Source organism: Eumetopias jubatus, unplaced genomic scaffold (assembly GCF_037043125.1).
Source record: "Eumetopias jubatus isolate StellerSeaLion01/CBP00866 unplaced genomic scaffold, mEumJub1_p1.0 scaffold_8, whole genome shotgun sequence".
In the NCBI taxonomy this organism is placed as follows: Eukaryota; Metazoa; Chordata; class Mammalia; order Carnivora; family Otariidae; genus Eumetopias; species Eumetopias jubatus.
The window spans coordinates 46,501,877-46,524,992 of record NW_028274814.1 but is presented as its reverse complement, the minus strand read 5'-3'; the positions used below and the strand labels follow the sequence as shown (position 1 = coordinate 46,524,992).

At 45.7% G+C, this 23,116-nt stretch overlaps 1 protein-coding gene and 1 long non-coding RNA gene across 4 annotated transcripts; one reads left to right on the top strand and one right to left on the bottom strand.

The window, feature by feature from the left end:
- Nucleotides 1-19: 19 nt before the first annotated feature.
- On the bottom strand, nucleotides 20-22,001 carry PHC1 (polyhomeotic homolog 1). Of its 3 annotated transcripts, none has more exons than XM_028119706.2 (15): nucleotides 21,915-22,001; nucleotides 18,821-18,978; nucleotides 17,189-17,299; nucleotides 16,094-16,174; nucleotides 15,171-15,320; nucleotides 14,414-14,569; nucleotides 8,672-9,167; nucleotides 6,039-6,829; nucleotides 5,064-5,211; nucleotides 4,604-4,815; nucleotides 3,910-4,024; nucleotides 2,905-3,013; nucleotides 2,531-2,681; nucleotides 1,843-2,074; nucleotides 20-1,020 (listed from the first exon to the last, which is right to left on the bottom strand). In XM_028119706.2, the coding sequence occupies exons 2-15, from the start codon at nucleotides 18,932-18,934 to the stop codon at nucleotides 866-868; spliced, it is 3,021 nt and encodes a 1,006-aa protein (XP_027975507.1). In that variant the 5' UTR covers nucleotides 18,935-18,978; nucleotides 21,915-22,001; the 3' UTR covers nucleotides 20-865. The 3 variants fall into 3 exon arrangements, with proteins under 3 accessions (XP_027975507.1, XP_087882028.1, XP_087882029.1); XM_088025902.1 differs by having other exon boundaries at nucleotides 14,414-14,545; XM_088025903.1 differs by lacking the exon at nucleotides 14,414-14,569.
- On the top strand, nucleotides 6,656-10,547 carry LOC114221634 (uncharacterized). The gene is made up of 3 exons (XR_003611784.2): nucleotides 6,656-7,527; nucleotides 8,576-8,659; nucleotides 9,534-10,547. It is a non-coding gene; the product is annotated as an uncharacterized LOC114221634 (long non-coding RNA).
- Nucleotides 22,002-23,116: the final 1,115 nt, after the last annotated feature.

Here is a 23,116-nt window from a genome sequence, read left to right as displayed (position 1 = left end):
GAGTAAGAGACAACTGAGACCAATTTTTATCCTTTTACTGAGGAGGAAAAAAATACTTAATATTTTTGTTGTATAAGGAATAGCGCCTAAGGCAGGTACTTATACTCCTGACCTCAGCCCCACACACTCCCGTTTTAATAAAGCTATAGGACAGAGCAGAGTTGGAATTGAAAAGAAAGGCAGGGTAGGAGACACAACAGGGAAACTGAAGGGAGCAGGGGGATGCAGAAGGAATGACAGCCACATGTGTGCCACACACCTTTTAGCCCCTGCAGCACATCAGAATGACACCAACCAAGTCTCTGCACCAGCGAGTGACTCTGCCACGGAGGCGCAGGAGAAGACGTTCAGTACTAAGGGAGCGACAACAAAGAAAACTCTGGGCCACAGCCGCAGTTGGGCAATCCAGAGGGAAGAGAGGGAGTACCAGATGTCACTACTTGTGTCACACAAGCTAGAAAAACCCTACCTCTCCCGTTGTGGAGGCACACCTACGTCCCACCCACTTCCTTACCTTACCATACTGTCTACTCCTCCTCTTGGAGAACTGGGACCCTGGCTAGATACTCCACTCCAGGATAAGGCTGAGCAGTCCTAGTTCTCTAGACTGCCTCTTTTATAAAGATTAGGGTAGGTGAGAAAAGTGAGAACTGTACTGATTTTAAAAAATAAGGTAGAACCAGAGAAAATGTCACAGCTGCCGCCATGTAGCACCAGCAACCAATTCTTGCACTTTTCTTCCCTGTCTCAGAAGATTTAAGTAATTGGAACAGCTCTTTCTTCCCTGTAAAGTCTGCTGGTACCAGGTTATAACCTGGACAGTGGAGAGTGTCTGCCTTAGGCTCGTTTGTGCAAGAGGGCCACCTTAGGTCTCCTTGAGGACGTTTATCTTGGCGCAGATCTTGAGGGCAGGGCCCAACTTGATGTTCATGGCACTCATAAGATGTTCCTCTTTAAGTAATAAAAGGGCCTGTCCATCAATCTCCTGGGAACGAAACTCCTCTGCAATCTCTTGGCAGCCTAGAAGGAAATGGTGGGAATACACATGAGAAACTATGTGGTGGCACAAGAGGATCGGAGGGGGAAACTCGAGATGAAAAAATGGAGACCCAGCAGTGGTTAATCCCAAAGTACTCATCCTAAATTCAGGAATATAAAAGTCTGAGGTGGGAAGCTTTGGAAGTAAAATGAAATCAGAGAAACTGGCTATGTAAAAAAGCCAAGAGGAAAGAACAAAGGTGTTCAGTCACAGAAGTAACTTCATTCAAATAGCTTGAGGGAGAAAAGGGAAGGAGCAAGACCGTATGTTTTCTTTCACAGTAGCAAAAAAATCAAAAAAGTTCAGAGCCTTTCTGGCATCTTTGTTTAAGGGCCGAGAATTCAGACAAACAGCAAAAAGGGTAATGTGATTTTCTTTTCTGAAGAAAACCATCCTTTTTGTCAAGAATAGCTTATAAACAGTCCTGCCTGTAAGAGTGTTGGATAACGATGGCCCCTACTTTCCTAATCCCTTTAGTGGAAACAGTCTTTCATCTATATCTGGTATCACAAAATCACATATAAAAAACATACTTTATCCAAAAATTATTGGTAAGAAATAGTGAAAATCAAATATTGCAAGATTGCTGACAGAGGACAATCAGCCCAAAAGGAAATTAAGAAACCAGGCTGTGGGCAAGTAACCTGGGTAAATATGAAGAATAGAGCCTTTGTCATAACCATACTTAAGCACCTACTGCTTAAAAGTCAGTTCTGTTCCCTGTCACAAAGGCCCATGTGGGATGATCTAAAGAAAAGTAAACCTGTATGTGATCTGGGTTCTACTGGATAGGCCCTCAATACCTTGTAGAGAAGCGATAAACTCATACACCTCTTCTACACTCCAACGGCTGGGATTGCTGGACAGGAACACAGGGTTGATGCCATGTAATTCCGGCGTCGGTGGCGCTGTATTGGGGTTCCCCAGGTCACGTTCTCCATGCCCAGTTCGCACAGATAAAGGCCCAGGAGATGTTGGAGAGAGTGCTTCATCGTAACTGGAATTATCTGAACCCCGGCTAGAGTCCTCTTGACCCTACAGAGAACAACACAAAGCAGTGAGGTCATGAATGAGTGTCGGAAGGTTTCTTTCCCTCACCCCTTCCCAGTCAACTGGGTTCGGGTTAATACTAGGCATAGAGGAGAAACTAGTATTACAGTGAAGAAACTGTACTTTGCAAGTGTCTGGAGTCACTAGTCCACTCTCAAGTAACTTTCAAGTATAAACTATCACTTTCTTGATTCTCCCCTTCTTCCAACAATCGTAATCTAGATTTTGTCAAATGTAATGATTAATGGACACATGAACCAGTAATCAGGTGAGAAGAGACAAGGAGTCAGGATCTCTTGGAATTTGGAGTAATGCCATCAATACAAAACTTCAGAGTTCTGGTCTCATACTCTTTTACCGGGGCAAAGGAACTGCCCCGTAGGGAAAGAGGAAGGAAAAAGGACCATTTTAAAAGTAGCTGGCTCTGCAACAGACGCTCACCCGGTGGCGCTTGCCCTGGATTTTGGCACGGGCAATGTCAGAGGAGCTACGGCGGGGTCCGCGCCGACGAACACGAGCGTAGTTGGCTTCTTGGAACTCTTTCATTTTTTTCCTCTTCAGCCGGAACTGGTGACTACAGCTCACATTATACCTACGGGTCGGGGCATATATGGGATGTCAGCAGTGCTGGAGAAGACCACCTGGCTAGCCTTCACTACGTGGGAATTGGTATTTTAAGAACCAACTTGGGGAAGAACAAGAAAGCAAAGAAGGCAGGAAACATCAGCTGTGAGGTGATCCTAGGGATGGGGCCCACTATTAGATGGAGAAACTGATGCTGAAGGTGAGGAAGGGAGGGTGGGTGCCCATGGTACCTCTTAGCACAGGTCATTGAGCAGAACCTCTTGGAGCCTCGAAACTGCTCAGCAGGAGCATACTTTCCGCAGTACTCACACTTCAGGAGATTTGCCTTCTTATCTAGCTCTGGAAAACAAGGCATCCCTGGAGACTTGTCACTGGGACTGCTGCCGCTCGGGCCATCATTAGGCCCACAGCTGACTCTAATTACTCTCACGGTTTGCCCCCCAAGACCTACACAACCTAATTCAGAATCCCTCAAACATAAAGCTCAAAACCCAAAACCATAAAGACACGTCCCTCAAGAACAGCATGGTCTTCCTGACAAACCAGCCTAGTTTCCATTTTCGATGACTAACTTTATCCCAATTCATACTCTCAGACTGCAGACAAGACTGCAATTCAGAATAGGAGAGAGGAACTAATTACTAACTAGAAAGATACAGGATCCCTCTCCCAGTAAAAGTTTACAAAAGCAGTGGGAGAGGGGCGCCTGGGTGGGTCAGTCGTTAAGCGTCTGCCTTCGGCTCAGGTCCTGATCCCAGGGTCCTGGGATCGAGCCCCACATCGGGCTCCCTGCTCCACGGGAAGCCTGCTTCTCCCTCTCCCACTCCCCCTGCTTGTGTTCCCTCTCTCGCTGTGTCTCTCTCTGTCAAATAAATAAAATCTTAAAAAAAAAAAAAAGCAGTGGGAGAAATGTAAACAAGAGACCTTAATATAGATTATAAAACCTCAAATAAGGAGAAATGGAAATTAAGAAATATACTATTTTAGATCATCTTTTGAAAAATACACCCTTAACAGTAAACAAGTAAATAAAATTCAGGTTGGCTTGATAAAATTACCCTAATCCGACAGGGAACTCCTTTTGTGTGATTCTACACATTCTGATATTTAATACAGTTCCTGTGTGGATGGACTTTGTATACCTCCCACTTTAAATAATTGCCATTTTACACTGAGTCCTCAAACAAATCTCCCTGAGTCTCCTTCCCCAGATGGGTCTCTAAATAAATACTTACCAGCAGATGGGCTGTCCCCTCCCAAGGGGGCCCCTGACTGATTCTCATTCAGCCCTGTCGGGAGGCCAGTCTGTAGTGGCTTCTCAGACTCTTTCAGTAACTGAGAACAACCCACCTGTGCCAGAAAAAGTTTACAATTAGGTTAGCCTAGTCCCTTTCTGCTTCTCTATAACTTTCCCCAGTGTTTCTCACCGCCATGCCTTTGCCTGGTTCTCGGAGTTAATGGCCAAGTCTGGTTTAGAGAAACATTTTTCAACATGGCAATCAAGAGGCCCTAACTGGCTCTTTTCAGATGAACCACTGGAAAACAGGTTCCTACCTTGGCTGTCTAGCTTGTCCTTTTCCTTCCGAAGTTACAGATACCTGTTGTTCTAGCCCTAGTTCTGCAACTCCTGGTATCCAGAAAAGTCCCTTAACTTCTCCACCACAAATCCCTTCATTGTAATACAGCCTAGTTTGCGTAACTAAACATTCAGCTTCTTCCTTCTCTTCCCAACACTTTCATTTGCTGGTCTACACATATTCTTTCCTTTACCCCTTCCCTTCCTTCTTTACAATTAACCATACAAACAATAGAACTGAACCATTCTCTAATAATTAAATGGTTCTGAGACTTGATTTTAGTGGACTTTGGAAAGATAATAATCAGACCAAGTCCCCACTTGAAAGTCCCACCTTATGGCCCTGCCCTCACCGGGAAAGGCTCTGCTCCTTCCTGGATAACGAAGCCTTCAATGATGTGGGTGAGAATCTGGGGCTTCACGATGGCCTGTGGAGGTTTTGAGTCACCCGTTTGTCTGGACACCATGGCTAGTGTAGGAGGGGGTGCAGATGGGGCAGGAGCCAAGGCTACTAGCTCACTGCTTGGAGTATTAGCATTCACACCAGTCACTGGTTCAGCTTTCTCTGGAATAGATTAAGGAACAGATAGGGGATGACGTAACTGATCCATCTATTAGCCAAGCCAGTCTGATCTTCCACAATCATACATGTTCACCTTTGAATATTCACCCTGGAGTCCCTGTTTTTGGATCTACCCATTCGTCCACGAAGTTCAGGCCCATCTTCTACGGAACCAGGTGTAGCTCTGAGCTCACTCAGAACAGGTCTCTAATCTCTGCACTCCAATAGGACTGCAGAAGTCAGTTACTTACCTCCAAGACTGCTCTTCTCCTCCATGGCCTTTGGGCTCTCGGCTACTGGAGATGCCTTGGCAGAAAGCATTGAACCCAACGTGGAGACATCGTCTCTCTCCTCCTCAGACTCTGCCTTGCGTTTGACAGCCAGTGTCTGGGGTTTGCTCTATAAGGTGAGGAATAGGAAAGAAACCAAGATTTATGAGTGAAGGATAATAAGGAACCTCAATGACTCCCATACTGTCAGTGAAAATGTTCTTAGTTCCAGATTTCCCAATTTGTGTATCTTCCCACAGTACACTAAAATTCCCGGTCATTCCCAAGAAGCGTATCTTCTATGTCAGGACAAAAGAAACTGTCACATTTAGTCCTGACCTACACCTCGGGATCCTGGATTCATTATGGCCCCACTGAGAACCACTATTTTTATAAAGACCAATTTAAGTGATTAAGGCTATCTTGATCTAACTTTGTATAGATCCAAAAACCCAGAATGATTTCAGTAGCAAATTTAAGAGTATGAAGTACAGATTATTATATACATTAATGTCTCCTACAAAAGTAACAAATAAATACCAGTATCTTAACCTTCCATCAATGTCTTACAAAAGCAGCACATAGCAGTTTAAGTTTTACAGTTTGTAACAAATAGTTGTCATAGACGAAACAATGCAATGATTAACAGAGCAACTGGTGCAATACCATATTCATGCGCGTGCGCGCACACACACACCACATACATACACACTCACACATATTATGTATCTGTCATGGACTAAATGTTTGTGGTTCCCTCCCCCTCCCAACCCCTAAGTCCTAACCCCAGTATTTGGAGATGGGGCTTCTAAGGAAATAATAAAGGTAAGATGATAAATAGCATCTCAACCTTCCCAACTCTTTACTCCCCTCCCAAGTTAAGCTCTATATGGGTCCACTGAGCCCCAGGTCCATTCAAGGGTGACCGTGCCCTCAAAACCATCAGACCTCACTCACCGGCAGGTGCACGGACTGCATGTAGAAGGCAGCAGGTACCTGGGCCACAGCAGGTGAGGAGGTCGTAGCCCCAGCCTTCACCACATGTGCCGTCCCTTGCACGGGAGCCAGGCTCATCCCAGAGGCCAACGTTGGGGGGCACTCTTGCAGCGCCCCGGGAGCCTGGGATGAAGGTGGTGAGGAGGCCAAGTGGGCCTGCCCAGGCTGCACCGTATTGGGCATCCCCCGGGACGTAGGTACGGCAGCTGCCAGCTGTGCCAACCCCAGAGCCTGCGCCTGGGCCGTCCCCGGCTGCCGGGTGCCCACGACTTGCACAGGGATGTGGGGCGGTGGTTGCTGGGCAGCTGACATCTTCGCGGCACCTAGCTGAGGAGGCTTGATGGGTGCTACAGGTGGCTTGGACTGGATGGGGATAGGTGGCTTGGGGGTTGGGTCAGGCGGGAGGGACAAGGGTGAAGACTGAAGCATGGGTTGAACCACCAGGGTCTGGGCTTGTTGCGGGGACTGGGAAGGCGGGACCTGCTGTGTAGGCGGGCCCTGCGGCGGCTGAGGGGCAGGGAGGGGGGTGGCCGGTGGCGGTGGGGGCGGCGGCGGGGGCGGCGGGGGCTGCTGCTGCTGCTGCTGGGCCAGCTGGAGGTGCGTGGCCGTGTGCAGGAGCTGGGACTGCCGGTGCTGGAACTGCTGCTGGTGGTGGATGGCAATCTGCTGCTGGATGACCACCTGCTTCTGCTGGAGGTGGATCTGCTGCTGCTGCTGAATCAGGGAGTGGGGCTGGATCTGCGTGTAGGTGGCTACAGCAACAAGCCCAGGACGGAACAAAGAAGAGCGGGAAATAATCATTAACATTACAAATTAAAAGTGAAATCACCTTTCCAAGGCGTACCGAGCGTTGGTATCACACAGGGAATGGCAACGTAACTGGGAAGGACCCGGGAGATCGCTTCATTCATACTCTTCCCTCTGAGTCAGACATGACCAACTATCTCTCTCTACAATGAAGGACCTCAAGGGAAGAAGTCCCTTGCGCTGTCATTTCACGGTCCTCAGTAATTTCTTGCAGCCATCTAACTTTTATTTTCTTTGCTATACTAAATCCTGTCCATTTGATCCAGCAAAGGAGAAGGGCTGGCCCATCGCCCGTATGATTAGACTTGAGTTCTTCAAGGGCTGAGTCCCTGCTTTCTACATTTGTACATCCCCAGAAGCCAGCCCAGTGCCCGGCACATGAGAAAGACGTAATGGTCACTGAGAGAATAAACGTCCACAGAGGTAAAGATTCCAACAGCTTCCCGTGGATGCCTCGGTTCTTCAGACTCATCAGGTTAGGTCACCACCTAGTAGAAGTCTCAAGAGCCAGCTGCTGCAGGTCCGGCCTTTACCCAGTTTCCTCCGCGGCAGGCGGCGCCGACAATCTCCCCCACTCGCGACTCTCCCAGATTGCCCAGGGAGCATGTAGGAGATGGAAGCACTTCGGAAACCGAATGCTACGGTACGTAAATACTAGGTAGGAGGAGTATAGCCGATGATGAACTCATAACTTTTTGTAAGTAAATCATCCAAATACAGCAACAACTAAAGTGCTAGAAACAAGGCAGGGAAAAATAAACATTACCAAGTAAGGTGCACACATCTAACTATACCTAACCACATCTAAAAGCAACTATAAATCATTGGGGTTATTCTTTTTTTATTCTTATTATCGATCCAGATGATCACAAGTTCACTATATTAAACCGTGGCTCGGGCACCTGGGTGGCTCAGCCGTTAAGCGTCTGCCTTCAGCTCAGGTCATGATCCCAGGGTCCTGGGATTGAGCCCCGCATCGGGCTCCCAGCTCCGCGGGAAGCCTGCTTCTCCCTCTCCCACTCCCCCTGCTTGTGTTCCCTCCCTCGCTGTGTCTCTCTCTGTCAAAAAAAATCTTTCAAAACAAAACAAAACAAAAACCCGTGGCTCTATTTGCTAGTCCTAAGTGCTCTAAGGCACTTACACCATCTCTGCTCTACCCTGGCCCAACAAATCATCATTAAACAGAGTGAGGAGGGGCACTTGGGTGGCTCAGTCGGTTAAGCATCTGCCTTCGGCTCAGGTCATGATCCCAGCCGGGAGCCTGCTTTTCCCTCTCCCTCTGCCCCCCACTGCTTGTGATCTCTTCCCCCCCCCACCCCCCGCTTGTGATCTCTCTCTCGCTCTCTGTCAAATAAATAAAATCTTTTAAAAAATAAAATAAAATAAATAGAGTGAAGAGAGAAGTCATCCCTTAAGCTAAATCGTAAGCTCCATGAGGACAAGGAATCTGTTTTTCAAAGATGCATCCCTAACACCTCCTACAACACAGCAGGCAATTCAGTTAAGAACTAGGTAAATGAATGGGTGGGATGGGTAAACTGACAAACTCAGGGCCAAGAAGAGGGGGACAAAGCAATCTGTAAACTGATTGCTGCCTGGTGGAAACAGAGATCTACCTCTGTTACCTGTCCTCTCTCCCTGGACTAATATGATCAAGGCTGATGTGATTTTCTTTCCTTCCACTACTCCAGGACCAAGAGAAGCAGGAAAAATGGCAAAGCAATGTACTCTGAAGATTTCAAACAAGTTCTGAGAGAATAATGACCTTGGGAGAGGTGACAGCTTACCTGAGCTAATAAGGGTCTGGCTGGGAGCAGGTGTAGCTGTCCGTGTCAGGTTCATGCCCACATTCTGCTGACCAGGCCCATCTGCTTCTGCCTTCTTGGCTGCTGCACTTTCTGCTTCTGTCTGGCTTCCCTGACTCACAGTCACTGTTTGGGCTGCAGGCAAGGGCTGCACCACTCCTGTGCCCTTCCTGGGACAGCTCCCACCCCCACCCATTCCTGAGGAAGGCAACTGACCCAAGCCCCCAGGTGCCTGGCCACCTCCGCCTGGCCCCACGGACCCGGGGATGGTACTCCCACTGCCTGCACCAGCTTGACTGAGGTTGAGGGACTGGCCCGAGGCCCCAGAGGAAGCCTGAGCCACAGCGAGGGCCTGGCTAGAGGCCTGGGAGAGGCTAGAGACAGGGGAGGCTCCAGGAGGAATGGCCTTCTGAGTAGAGCCTTGCATCTGGGGTCCTTGGGCTGAGGCCTGTTGGTTCCTCACTGCCAAATTCTGCACCTGAAAGATAAGAAGAAAAAGATATATTGAGAACAGGGGAACAGGGGGCATGAAGGTCAAAGACTTCTGTGACTGATTCAGGAGCAGTGAAGACAGAAATTAATAAAATACAATGACATGCACTTAGATATTCCCCAGCCCCCCCCTCAAACTTTGTCCCCCCACCTTTACAATTACATACATTAAAGTCCGTCCAGTCACCCAGGGAGGGACTCTTGAATCCTATTTGATTTTCAGTCTCCTTCATTCACTATCAAATCTATCAGCAAGTTTGCTCATCTATTCCTTCAAAATGTGTCAGATTTTCCCTTTCTTCTCCATTCGTTCATTCATTCAACACTGACCAAATAACCTACTATGTTTCAGGTACTACACTGGATACTGGAAATGCAAAGACGAAAGACACTGTCCCTGCTCTTAATGAGTACTTTCTACCGGAACAGACAGACAAGAAAATCAACGATAGCCCTATTATACTCTATGCAGAGATCTGCGCAAAGTGCCATGGGAGCAGAGGAGGAAGACGCACTCAGACCGGGGAGATTAGGGAAGACTTCCTAAAACAGTCTTTTGTTCCATCTGAGACTCCATGGGTGAGAGCAAAAGTGAAGTTTGAAGACATAGGTAACAATATTTGGAAGACCATCGAGCCCAGAAAGAGGATAGCATTTTTGGAAATTATGAATATTTCACTACGTTTGGGGTGAGATGGAGGGAGTGGAAAGAAATGAAGCTAGGAAGACGGGCTGAGGCCGGGGAGGATCCTGCGAGATCAGGAAGGGCTTGGTGCATTCAAATGAGGAGAGTCTGAACTTTAGTTCGGGAACAGAAAGTTTATCCATCTTCCCCACTGTTCTATTTCCAGCACCTAACACAGTGCCTGACATAGGAAGTACCCCAGAATATGAAGAGAGGACTGATGAGCACTTCACTGATGACAGGAAGCCACTGAAGAATATTAATCAGAATAAACATAATCAACTCTACAGCTGAAACCATTCTCTTAAACATTGCTGACAGAAGTGTAAATCAGTACAACCGCTTTGGCAAATGGTTTGGCATCTTATCCTCAAGCTGAACATTCACACACCCCCTAATCCAGGAATTCTACAGGAGATACTCTTGCTATATACAACAGGAGGCATGTGTGAGAAAGTTCACAGCAGCACTATTCATAGTTAACGAAAGTCTGGAAGCAACCCAAATGGCCATTATCAGAAGAGAAGATGAATGAACTACAGTATATTCACACGGTTCGATACTACATAGAAATTAATAAAATACGATGACATGCAATAATATGGATGGATCTTGACAATAAGCTATTAAGAAAGTATTCCCCCCAAATTACACACAGCACAAAGACCTTATAAACTTAAATACAAATACATACACATACACACACACACACACAAAATATAGAACATATGGTATCTGGAATTTACTTCTAAATAATCCACAGGTGGAGGAAAGTGGCCTGGATAGAAAGGCGATGTGTTGATAAATGTTGCAGCTGGCTGGCAGGTGCATAGGGATTCATATTTTTTTCTATTTTTGCATAAGTTTGAAATATTCCATAATAAAAAGTACTTTTTAAAAATATATGTAAACACAATAAAACTATATAAAAAGGGACACAGGGAAGGATGAACCTAGGAATCAGAGTGATTGTTACCATGGGTAGGGGCAGGCAGTGGGTGGAACTGGAGATTGCTTATTACATCATTAAAACATAGTAAGTAACTAAGAGTGGGCCATGAATGGACCATTGCTGACAGGATGTCACAAACCAAGGATTATGATTTATCAAATTCGGTATACCAGAAGTACCATTTAAACTAATGTTAGGAACAATAGGTATTTTCTTATTTAAAAAACTTATTCTGATAGTAATATGGAGGATGCTTAGAGGTAGACAAGGCTGAAGTCAAGAGACCAATTAGAAAACCAGTACAGTAATGCAGGTGAAAAATACAAAGACGCTGAGTTCAGGCAAGCAGTAAAGAGGTGAGAGCTTCTGAGAGAGATTTACAAGATTATCAGGATGGGGTGCTGGGGCACTTAATGTGATCAGGCAATTATATAGTTTGTTTCTAATCAGCTTTCCACAATGACTATTTAAAACTTTCCTGGTCTCCCGATATACCTCAGAACCACCTGCTCTTCCCCCTCTCCCTCATCACCCCTGCAGAGACAATAAAACCATCATATGAGCACACTGCAGCAGTTCCATCACCAAATCTATACATGCCCCTCACAAACCCCCACCACTTCCTTCTCCCTGCTCTCCCTTCTATCCTCTCTCCTATCAAGTCCTTCTCCACACTCAGGGCCGCAGCCCTCCTTGTACTATCAATTCCTTCCTGTATCTTCAACCTCTCCGCTAAAGGCGCCCTCCCATCACGCCTGAACCCCATTTCCCCAACTCCAGCTTCATCCTCCTTTCCTTTTATTACTAAACTGGTAATAATTGTTTACATTCACTGCATCTATTCTCACTATCCAGCCATTCCTCAAATGATACTAGTTTGGCTTCAATCCCCCAAACTCCACTGAAATGGTTCTCCGTCCATATTAGTAACTCTATCTTGTCTCTCTGCTGCGTTTGACAGAGGACTCCCTGCCAGTTCTAACATTCTGCTCCCTTGTCTTCATGATACCACATAATCCAGATTTTCCCGTTTTTCCATCACTCTTTCCTACTCCCCTCTGCCAGTTCATCAGCCTCTACTTGACCTTGAACTATTTTCTAAACAGTCCTAACCCTCAGGGCTCCATCTTAATATAAAGACTTTTCTCTTGTCAATCCATACCTTTCCCTAAGCAATGCCAATGCTCTCTTTCCTTTTATTACTATCGTAATAAAAGGACACATAGATGATAATTACGATTATCATCTATGTGTCTACTACTCTTGAATGTTTATCTCCAACTCAGACCTTCCCTCTAAGCTCAAGCACCAGATATATAAAACAGCTGACCTTGTGACCCACTGACTCACAAGCACGTCTAAGACAGAGGTATCCAAAAGTTAACTTCACCCTAGATCCACTTCTCCAACATTCTCCATCTCCTAAGTAGCACTAACCTCTGCCTCACCACTGTCACATCTTGTCTCTGGCACTTCCCTCAACTGAATCAGTTTTCCTCTTTCAAAGATCTTCTAAATTTTTCTCAAATCTATTCATTTCTGTCCATCTCCGTTGTTACTACCTAACCCAAACACCATCTTTCCCCGAAACTGTTGTTCTCACTAGATTCACACTCACACCAATTCCATTTATTCTCCCTAGAGGAGCCAACATAGTCTTTAAACAAAAAAAATGAACAAGCCTTGAACCTGTCCCGGTCACTTCCAAACTGAAAATCCTCCCATAGTATCCCAACACCCTTTGCATAAAGCCCAAAATCCTAAACACTGTTCCCAACGCCCTGCAAGATGAAGTTTCTCCTACTTCCCCAGTACCATCTCCATCCCCCTTTGCCAAACTCCAAGCACACAGGTTTTCTTTCAATTCCTCAAATATATAAAGCTTCTTCCCTCCTCTCTGGATTCAAGGGGTATTTGGACATAAGGTTTCCCTGCCTTCACCACTCTCCTTCCATGTCTTCACCGGACACCCAATTTAAATGTCACCTCCTCGGGGCAGTCTTCTTGACTTTCACCCTGATCCCAAGGCTGAATCAGGTCTCTTTCTGTGTTTTCAGAGCACTCTGTACTTTCTAATGAAGCAATTATTAAACCATTCAGGTGATTCTTTGTGTAATGTCTGGTGCCTCAATGATTTTTCTCTCTAACTCATTTAATCCTCAACACACCCCAAAGTAGGTATTTAACAAAAGCTATTTTATACACGAAGAAACTGGCAAAAAGATGTTAGGCCATTTGCTAGGTCACACAGTAAGTCATGGACTCGGAATCTGACGAACTATCAGATTCACATTTGTAGCCACTACTCTGTCCCTCCACATATTGACACTCAAATATCTGATGAATAAAGAGACGGATAAATGAAAGAACTGGATATGAAACCAGTCTCAACCTCATCCTCTGATCCCACTGCTGTTACCATAGTCTAAAACGAAGGTCTTACCCTAGTAACTAAATGACCCCCAAGAATCTCTTACTAGGTTCCTTAACTTCTCTTTTTTCTCCAGGCACATGTTCCTAGATGATTCTTTCCAAAGTATTTTCCTTATCCTATTAAACTGCTGTGCAATAGCCAGCCATGACCCCTGCTACCTACAAAGTTACTTGGCTTTCAGACTTCTCCCAGACAATGACCTTTTCTACCATCAGGTGTGTTGTCTCCACTTTATCCACTCATCCCCAACTCAGTCACATATGAATCAAGCCTTTACACACACTGTTCTCTCTCCAGTTTTCTTCTAACTCCGAATCAAATCCTACCGATCCTTCAAGAATCTGCTCAAGAATCCCAAAAGTCCTGAGCAGGAATACAGCCAACTCTTCTCTAAACTCATGTGTCACTCCAAGTTAGTACCATTTACTTTGTACCTCTTTGGGCTCTAAGATCTTTGAAGACTTGACTTGTCTTTCCTTTCAAGCTTCCCCAAGTTTCTAGTATATATCTGAGCACATCAGTAGAAAGAGCTCAACCTCAATATTTACTTGCTAACTGATAAAACTAAAAGAATGAAAAAAGTTATTATGAGATCCCAATTTGTATTAAATCCATAAGAAGCAAAAACTTCAAGCTCGAAATATATGTACATGTTTGGGGGTAAGGCACGGGAAGCAACGGTGAAGAAGACTTTCCTGGGCACATATCAAGGAGAAAGACTACTGAGAGTTGGCAGCCACAGTAACTCATAAAGAGAAGGAATCAAACATTCTTCCAGTAACAGCCAGGTGGGCTTCACGTCTACCTAACTGCAGAATTCCCTCAATCACCCCTTACTTTAAGAGAGCACTGCAAAGGAAGAGAATTAAGACCTCCTGAATAAACAGCCATGGAGGGCTGAAAGAATACAAGGAAATCTGCCCTGGGTTGAGAATAAGCCTTCCCAGATCTATAGGGCTGTTTTCAGTCAACTCTGCTTCCCTTCCTAACTCAAATAACTCACAAGTTACAAGGGATTCGAGTGCTATGGAAATTAAGAAAAGGGGAGAAAAAATAAGAATCCTGAGAAGTCGTAATGGGGTAGCAGGGTGGGCCCTGGTCTACAGTGGTTCCCTTCATCCTCCCCAGTGCCCATCCACAGGTCAAGTGGTTGCCACTGACCTGATCTGCATCTGTATGAACTCCCGGAGACTGAGCAGATGGCACCTCCTGCTGGACCGCAGCCACTGCCCCGTTAGGCATCAGGATGAGTTGGGAGGCTAGAGGCACATTCCGGCCCAGGGTCCGGTTTACCTGCAATAGGTTTCCCAGCTGTGGCTGGCAAGGAGAGGAGGAAGAGGAAGAGCAAAGGAAAGAGAACAAGAGGAGAAAAAGAAAGACAGAAGAAACGGAAGGGAAGGACCACAAGACAAAATAAACAGAAGATACGAAACTGCTAAGCCCTGCCCCTTTCCACACCAACCCAGGTGACCCTTATTCTCCATATGCGATGAATCATCCAGAAGGAAACCTAGAATGTATATAAAACTATAGATTGATATCAAAGAGTCAAACATCAAAGAAGTTGAGACAATGAGGATTTTAGAACAAGGATTTATGTATAGTAAGTAGACAGGCTAAGAGATAATACTTAGAATTTGGGTACTCAAGCCACAGGTTTAAAGATTAGATTCTATGTGACACTACTTCAGTCAAATATTAAGGCGAACACCTTCTCACTTAGGATCTCAATGCAATCTGCAGGCTACCTGTGAATCCTGAGCATCACTTCTAGAGGTTAGTAAGGCCTAGAAAGTAGATCAGCATATCTTAACGTATCTGGGCAACCATGGTTAAATCAAACAGCTTTCACTCAAGTCTGTGGCAGGGGCATAACAATTACGCCCCTAGAACAATGGTGGTTGTGTTTGTGGCTTACCCGTAGATACATCTGGGCCTGGGACTGGTTCAGAGGTGGGGAGGTGGTGTTCCCCAGTAGCACAGATTGGGTCAGAGTGGTAGCACTGGGAGAGCTCACACTCTGGGATCGGCTGATGAGCTGGGCGGCCGACGTAGTGGCCAGGTTGATCTGTGTGGTACAGAAAGGAACAGAACTAAGGACTTAGGAGACATAAAAAGAAATGCAACATCACCGACAAATGCAGAGGGACACAGTGAAGAACAGAATATCTAATTTTCTTTCTTTCTTTTTTTTTTTTTTAAGAACAGACTATCTTATTTTCAGAGTCAGGGGGAAATGAATAATACCTTCCTGACCATAACTGTCATCCTGGCTACTGGAGGGTAGTACCAAAGTAAAGAAACTAGTCCCTAACCACTAACGGTACCAGTTGAGAGGGAAAAGGAACAAAATGGAGCAGACTTCACTCTTCGTTAAAGGGTCCAGAGATCAGGGCGCCTGATTGGTTTGTGGCTCAGTCATTAAGCATCTGCCTTCAGCTTAGGTCATGATCCCAGGGTCCTGGGATTGAGCCCCGCATCGGGCTCCCTGCTCAGCGGGGAGTCTGCTTCTCCTTCTCCCATTCCCCCTGCTTGTGTTCCCTCTCTCGCTGTCTCTGTCAAATAAATAAATAAAATCTTTAAAAAAAAAAAAAAAGGGGGGGGTCCAGAAATCAGTCCCATCCCTTTGTCATCTCCTCTTCTTCCCTAGGATTTTCTTCCTCCTTTCTTACACCTCCTCACTGAGACCCCTATATAGATTCCAGTCAGTTGTTTCCCTTTTACTAAGACTCTCTACATAAGAGCAATAATCACCATTGATGGCTCAATTCACAAAGTCCTTCCACCCAGAGACAAAGACCCAGGGAAGGAAGCCTCTCGGTGGGGAGCTGCAGTACTCACTGAGGCCTGGGTGGTGGTAGTCTGCTGCTGTGCTGTGCTGGTGTTTGGGGAGCTGGCTTGCCGACTGGCAGCAATCGTGGCCTGTTAGAGGGGAAAGGAAACAAGAGCAGAGACAACGAAGGAAAAGACTGAATCTTCTAATCACAGGCACAAAATGTAACAGAGATTTCAGATAAAAACCCAGAGACTCTACTACGGAGCAAGGATAAGTATATTCACTAAACCCAAAACTCTCACCTTACCTCCTACGCCAAGCTAGTAACTCCCACATAACCCCCCTGGGGCAATCGGGTAATCTGCCCTCCTCCTCCTCCCACTTTCTTTTAGGTGGAAGAAGAAGCTTTGACCAGTTCATATTATGAGTCACTCATAAGTCTAGCCCAGGGCTGTCCAAAACAAATATAATGCAAGCCACATGAACAATTTTCTAGTACGCACATTTTTTAAAAAGTGAAAAAAAGAGGGGCGCCTGGGTGGCTCAGTCGGTTAAGCGTCTGCCTTCGGCTCAGGTCATGATCCCAGGGTCCTGGGATCGAGCCCCGCACTGGGGCTCCCTGCTTGGTGGGGAGTCTGCTTCTCCCTCTCCCTCTGCCCTCCCCGCCAGCTCATGCTCACTCTCTCTTGCTCTCTTTATCTCAAATAAATAAAATCTTAAAAAATAAAAATAAAAAAGTGAAAAGAAACAGGAGAAACAAACCTTATTTTATTTAAGCCAATGCATCTCATTTCAACATATAACCAATAAAAACAAAATGCTGAGATATTTTACATTTTTTTCAATACCAAGTCTTTGAAATCCAAAATTTTACTATACATCTCAATTTGGACTAGCCACATTTTAAGTGCTCAATAGCTACGCGTGACTAGTGGCCGCCATATTGGACAGTGTAGTCCTAGAACATAGACATTCTACCTCCCAGTTCCTACTGCAACCCCAAAAACTAAGACCCCTTCGTCCTCCTACGGGAGGACAGGAGGTAGACCAGACTATGTTTCTAGCCTGACTGGCAGGAGGAGTGGAGGAGGCATTATGCCCCGACCCACCGGTAGTGCCTACCCCCTCCCTCTTGGGCCAGCTAGCTGCTGACCTCTCACCTGCTGGACCGCAGCCAGGCTATGCAGCTGGGCATTGCTGAGCTGCTGCTGGAGCATGAACTGGTGGAAATACTGAGCTGCATTGGGCTGACGCTGCAGTGCCTGCAGAGCCTAAGAGGAAAAAGAGAGGGTCAACCCACTTAGAATGAATCACTCCTAATTCCTATTCTATGCAAATGACTGTGATCTGGTGAAAGGGAAACTGGGAAAGAGAGAAACAAAGGAAGATGGGGAGCGTGGCTAAGTCAACATCTGATTTGTCCATTTTTATATTAGAACTAGTAAGTTCACAGAGTCTTCAAAAAGTGGAGAAACAATTAATTCTGTTCTTGTATATAAAGAAAAGTAAAGCAATGTAACTCACATAAACTCTTAATTCCCCAAATGGAATGTGGAGATACATGACACAGCAAGGAAAAGAACTGGACTAGCCAAGTTGAAAATAAATCAGACATTGAATAATATAAAGAGAAGGGGCGCCAGGCTGGTTCAGTCGGTAGAGCATGTGACTCTTGGTTTCGGGGCTGTGAGTTCAAGTCCCAGACTGGGCATAGAGCTTACTTAAAAAAAATAAAAATAGGGGCACCTGGGTGGCTTAGTCAGTTAAGCATCCAATTATTGATCTCAGCTCAGGTCCATGGTTTCAGGGTCATGAGTTCAAGCCCGATGCTGGGCTCCAGTATAGAGCCTACTTAAAAATAAATAGATAGGGACACCTGGGTGGCTCAGTCGGTTGGATGTCTGCCTTCGGTTCAGGTCATGATCCCACGATCAAGTCCCACATAGGGCTCCCTGCTCAGTGGGGAGCCTGCTTCTCCCCCTGCTTGTGCACTCCCTCTCTCTCTGACAAATAGATAAATAAAATCTTTAAAATAAATAAATAAATAAATAAATGGATGGATGGATGGATGGAAGAAAAAAATTAAAGACCATATCCTAGGGACACAAAAGACCATGTTCTAGGGACACAAAAGACCATGTTCTTGGGACAGAGCCCCAAGTGGTTGAAAATGATGAAAAAGAGAGTAAAGAGTGGCTTGTGAAAGATTCTATCGGTAAAATTTTCAAATAACTGGCATATTCAAATATTTACAGTAGATGTTTATAAAGATGATACTGCAGTTTTAGTGTCACCTTTAGGATATTACTGTATTCTTATTCTTTAATAATTAGAACTATTCTTATGATGTGCATAGTTATTCTAGCAACCAAGATATTTTGAGTAAAATACCCCATTCCCAAGAATTTTTTTAAAGCATGGAATTTACTATTTGTCTAAAAATAAAACTCCAAAGAGTTTCATACTTCCATTACTCAGGGCGATTTGTAAGAGAGACCAAAGATTAAAAATCTGACAATCCATGAAGAGAAACGGTTAGTTTAGTTAGAATCTAGCTACATGAACTGAATGGTATAAAAAAAACCCATGATTTGCTGACTGAATCTTATTCTGTTTGCTTGCTTGAACTGTTGTAAACTCCTAAGATTCTCAGAGCTTGAAGGGACATTAGTCATCACCTAATCCATCTCCCCCAGTTTGCCGGAAAGGAACTAAGAGCAATTATCTTCCAGCACCTGTGCCCACCCAAAGCCAATACGCACAGATCACAGCCCCTCAGAGTTGAGCCTCACCTGCACCGCCTGCCGTTCATACAGTGACATCTGAGCTATCTGGGGCCGAGAGCTGCCCCCAGAGCTGGAGCTCCCATTGGTGGAGTTGGAGTTCTGCTCACTCTCCGTCTCCATGATAGTGGTCCAGGGTCCCCAAAGCCGGTGCTCTGACTCAAGACCTAGATGGAAGTTAGCAAAGGATTAAAATTCACACCTAATCTCAAACTATTATTTCATGTTATCATTCAAGTTATCTAAGACTCTTCCTCTTCTTTCCATTAGCCATGACTCCTTGGGCTTAACTACCAAATCTGCAATACACACAACCATATGTTTCCCATACCATCTTTTGAAACTATGCAGTGTCTCAAAAGAAACCTTTACATATTCCCTCATGACTGTCTATTAAATACCAAATGGCTAGAATTTAAGACTCATAATACTAAGGCTACCTTACATTCCCATAACATTTTTAATAGTTTAAAATAGTCCCACTTAAAAGTTCCTGTTTTCTCACTTTTATCTGCACCTGCAACATCATTACCAGCATCACCTTAACATTTACCATTTACTGAGAAGTCACCAGGTGCCTCCTCTCGCTGCCTTAAGCTCTTCATCTCCATTACCTCTCACAGTGCTTTAATATGATTATCCCCATCTTGTAATTGTAGAAATGAGGTTTTCTGAGGTTAAAGAAGTTTTCCTAGTATCAAGTCTCTTTACATTAACACATGCTGCTTCCTCAAACCAAAAAAAAAAAAAAAAAAAATCTGTGATTAAGGCAGCGTCATTTGGTTTGAGTATTCACTGTCCTCATTTTATGGAGGAGGGGCTCAAGATACAGATATGTTAAATGTATCATGGAAAGTCATAAATCTAGAGGTAGAGGGACGCCTGGCTGGCTCCGTGGGAAGAGCGTGCAACTCTTGATCTTGGGGTCATGAGTTCAAGCCCCACGATGGGTGTAGAGATTACTTAAACAAAACTTTAAAACAAAACAAAAAAAAAAACTAGGAGGTAGAAGAGCTATACAAATAGCTGCCTGGTTCCAGCTCAGGCTACTAATAAAAACACCTTGGGCACATCACTTTCCCTGCTGGCACCTCAGTTTCCCCATTTGCAGAAAAGCCTTCACAACTGAATATAATATATCATTTTAACAAATGACTACCAGGTATTAAACATATTAAATACACAGCAATGAAAATCTTCAAGAAAATAAAGCTCAACTTTTTAGCTCATTTTAGTAACCAGAATTTACCCTCTGGGGTCTACACTAAAATTTGCAAAAAGACATGAAGACATTGCTAAGAACCAAGCAGAGACAGGAGAAGAGAAGCAAGAAGAAATATGCCTCCAAACAACAATAAGGGGTTTTGTTCATTCTTTTTTTTTTCCTCTTTTGTTAGGCCTAGACACCATATTCTCTACTTTGGAGGCATGGGGCCACTAGAAATACTAGGTCAGCAAAGCACTATTCGGTTTAGGGATGTAAACATCAAACCAGAATTTCTGCTAAGGGCTGTCAACAGTTTTATTAAAATGGATTTATCATAATGATTACATCCAAAACAAAGTAAATAAAATCAAACCGCTTGGCCTTGGAAACAGAGTTGGGGAGATTTCTTATTCTGTTCCCAGTATCATTGGATGGCATCATTATCCCCCAAGTACTCAACCCATCTCTTCAGTTTTGTTTAGGTATAGCAAACGTCACTGCAAACACGGATATAACCTAAGAAGTACACAGAAGAAATCATATCAGCTTCAACTCTAGTTATCTTCTCCCACATCTTTTGCCACAATATCAAAGCACTAAACAGATACAGACCCATGAATCCTCATTATCAGCATGTGAAGAAAAAAAGTGGGTAAGGATTAGAGGCAGCAAGGCATAGTTGTATAGATCAATGGATTTAGTTCACTGGACTCAGAAGCATGAGACCCCTTTACTAGAGGAGACATTAACTCCTATATTCATAGGTGAAAATGCTAAAAACTGTAGGACCCCACATCTCCCCCAAAATGGAAGTCTTAGTGGTATTTTTTTTTTTCAGATTGTGAAATGAAAACAGAGATGGAAAGGTACTAGCTTAAGTAATAAAATCAGGAGAAACTGACATCAAAACCAGGATTCCTGGATCCCAGGCACATACTATTCATTTGTGATCAATGTTGGGACTGCAAAATTAAACACAGAAAATGAAAACAACAAAAAGTTTGGGAGGCACAGTGCATTTAAATTTTCAGAATTATGCCAGAAGAGAAAGTGCGAGAAGCTGACCCACAGAGGTGCCCACAATAGCTAAACTATGGTCACCCTGAAAGGGAGTATTTGAGTGTGTATGGGTTGGATTGGGTTGGGTAAGGAGCACAGACCTCTGGAAGGGAACTAGAAAAAGATAGTGAAGTGGACCTGAGACTAGGTCCACTGAGCCAAAAGTTGGAGGAAATAAATTGTCCTAAACCTAAAACTCTGACTTGTAGAAAGTATGGGACATAGAAGGGCGGCAGGAGAAATGGGGGGGGGGGGGGATAAGACTGTGCCAAAGAAATGGAAGTGATCTGGAGAACAGGGATAGTAAGCGCCCAGGGGTCCTTGTTGTATACAGAACCTTGATGAAAATGAGGTTCCAAAGAGGAATCAAAAACACCGGGGGAAGGGGGCAGATAGAGTGGAGCCAGGAGTGAACTGACCCAAGTGAGCAGGGAAATGTGCTTACTGATAGCCGGGAGACAAGCAGGAGAGAGACCGACAGAAGTCAAGGAATTGGAGACCGAGGGACCAAGCGGACCATAAAAAGCAGGGAGATTACCAGACAGCATGCTTGGATGGGAGGACCAAAGTCAGAGAAGGAAAAATGAATGAGAAAATGAGCAGTCAGAAGCAACTAGGGTGACGGACAGACGGCATTCAGCGCAGCGAAATGAATAGCAAGAAGACTTGGACAGACAGAGCCGAAGGACCGCAGAGCTAAGCGCTAGAGGTAGGCAGGGAAAGAAACTGGGGGAGGTACCTGGGGCGTTACACAGACGGAGGTGGCTGAAGAAACATCCCCGCGCAGCCAAGCCCCCAGAGGTCCTGCCCCTCCCCAGCCCGCGGCCGCCCGGTTACCTTCGCGCCTGGCTCTGCACTCAAGTGCTCCCGGGGGGCGTCCACCTCATGTGCCGGGGTCCCCAGTCGCCGGGCTGGGCGGGGGGCTTGCTCGGCCTCCGCGGCGGGCTCCCCTCGCCTCCTCCCCTTCCTGGAGGGGCGGGGGCGCCGAGGGCGGGGTGGGAGGTTCCCGGCGCGGCCGCGGCTCCCCGCCCCTCCCGCCGCTCCGGGTGCGGGCCCGGCCGCGGCTCTGCCAGGCCTCCGGGGCTCGCTCCGGGCCTGTCACTTCCTGCCGGGCCGAGAGGGTGGGGGCTGCAGGCCGGGGGCTGCGGGCCGGGCTGGAGGAGGGGGCTGGCGGGGAGGTGCTTCCGGGGCAGCCGGACCCCTCCCCCGTCCCTCCCCTCCCCTCGGCGCCCTCCTCCCCCTCCTCCCTCCCGCGTGTCCCTCGTTTCCTGCCGGCGCCCGTTGCCATGACGACGCCGCTCCCGGGCCTCTGCGCTCTAGGCCCCGGGGTTTTTTTCCCCCTCTCTCGCTCTCTCTTTCTCCTCTTTTTTTCCCTTCTTTCTCTCCGAGTTCTGCTCGCCGGTTGGAGGGACGAAACTGAGAAAGTGCTGGCCTCTAGTGGGGAACTCGCTCTCACCGAGAAGGAGATGGGAGAAGGGAGGGAAGTGACGTGAAAAGGGGGGGAAAGAGGTATTTTCTGGAGCTTCTGGGAATAAGGGCTAGAAAGAAAGGATCAAAGGGACGATCGAGCAAAGAGGGAGAAAGCGAAGCAACAACCCTAGAGAAACAACAGACTGGGAAAGGGAATAAAGCCGAGGAGAGGAGAAAACAGGAAAGAAAAAGACTGAGGAACTGGAGAGAGAATGTCGATTGTTTAATCTCTCACCTCAACTCCGAGAAGGCGGGAAAGAAGGCTGCTTAGAAACTGAACCCATTAGGCGTTGACATTCATTTAAAAGCAGCCACCCAATAAGACTTGCTTTGAATAACACATTTAAGTCTGTAGTTTCAGGGATTTTGTGTGCGTGTGTGTTCTTAGATTTAAATGTGTATGTAAAAGAGAACGACAAAAATAAGGGAAGAGACATAAAGAGAGCAGAACAATGGGGCTGTATTTGAGGATGCTAAACATTGGATGAGGCAGTAGCCTTTGTCATTTTATTTATGATAGCAGTTTGTCAGTTTTTAATTCTCTTACTGTTGTGAACGCTCAGGAAATA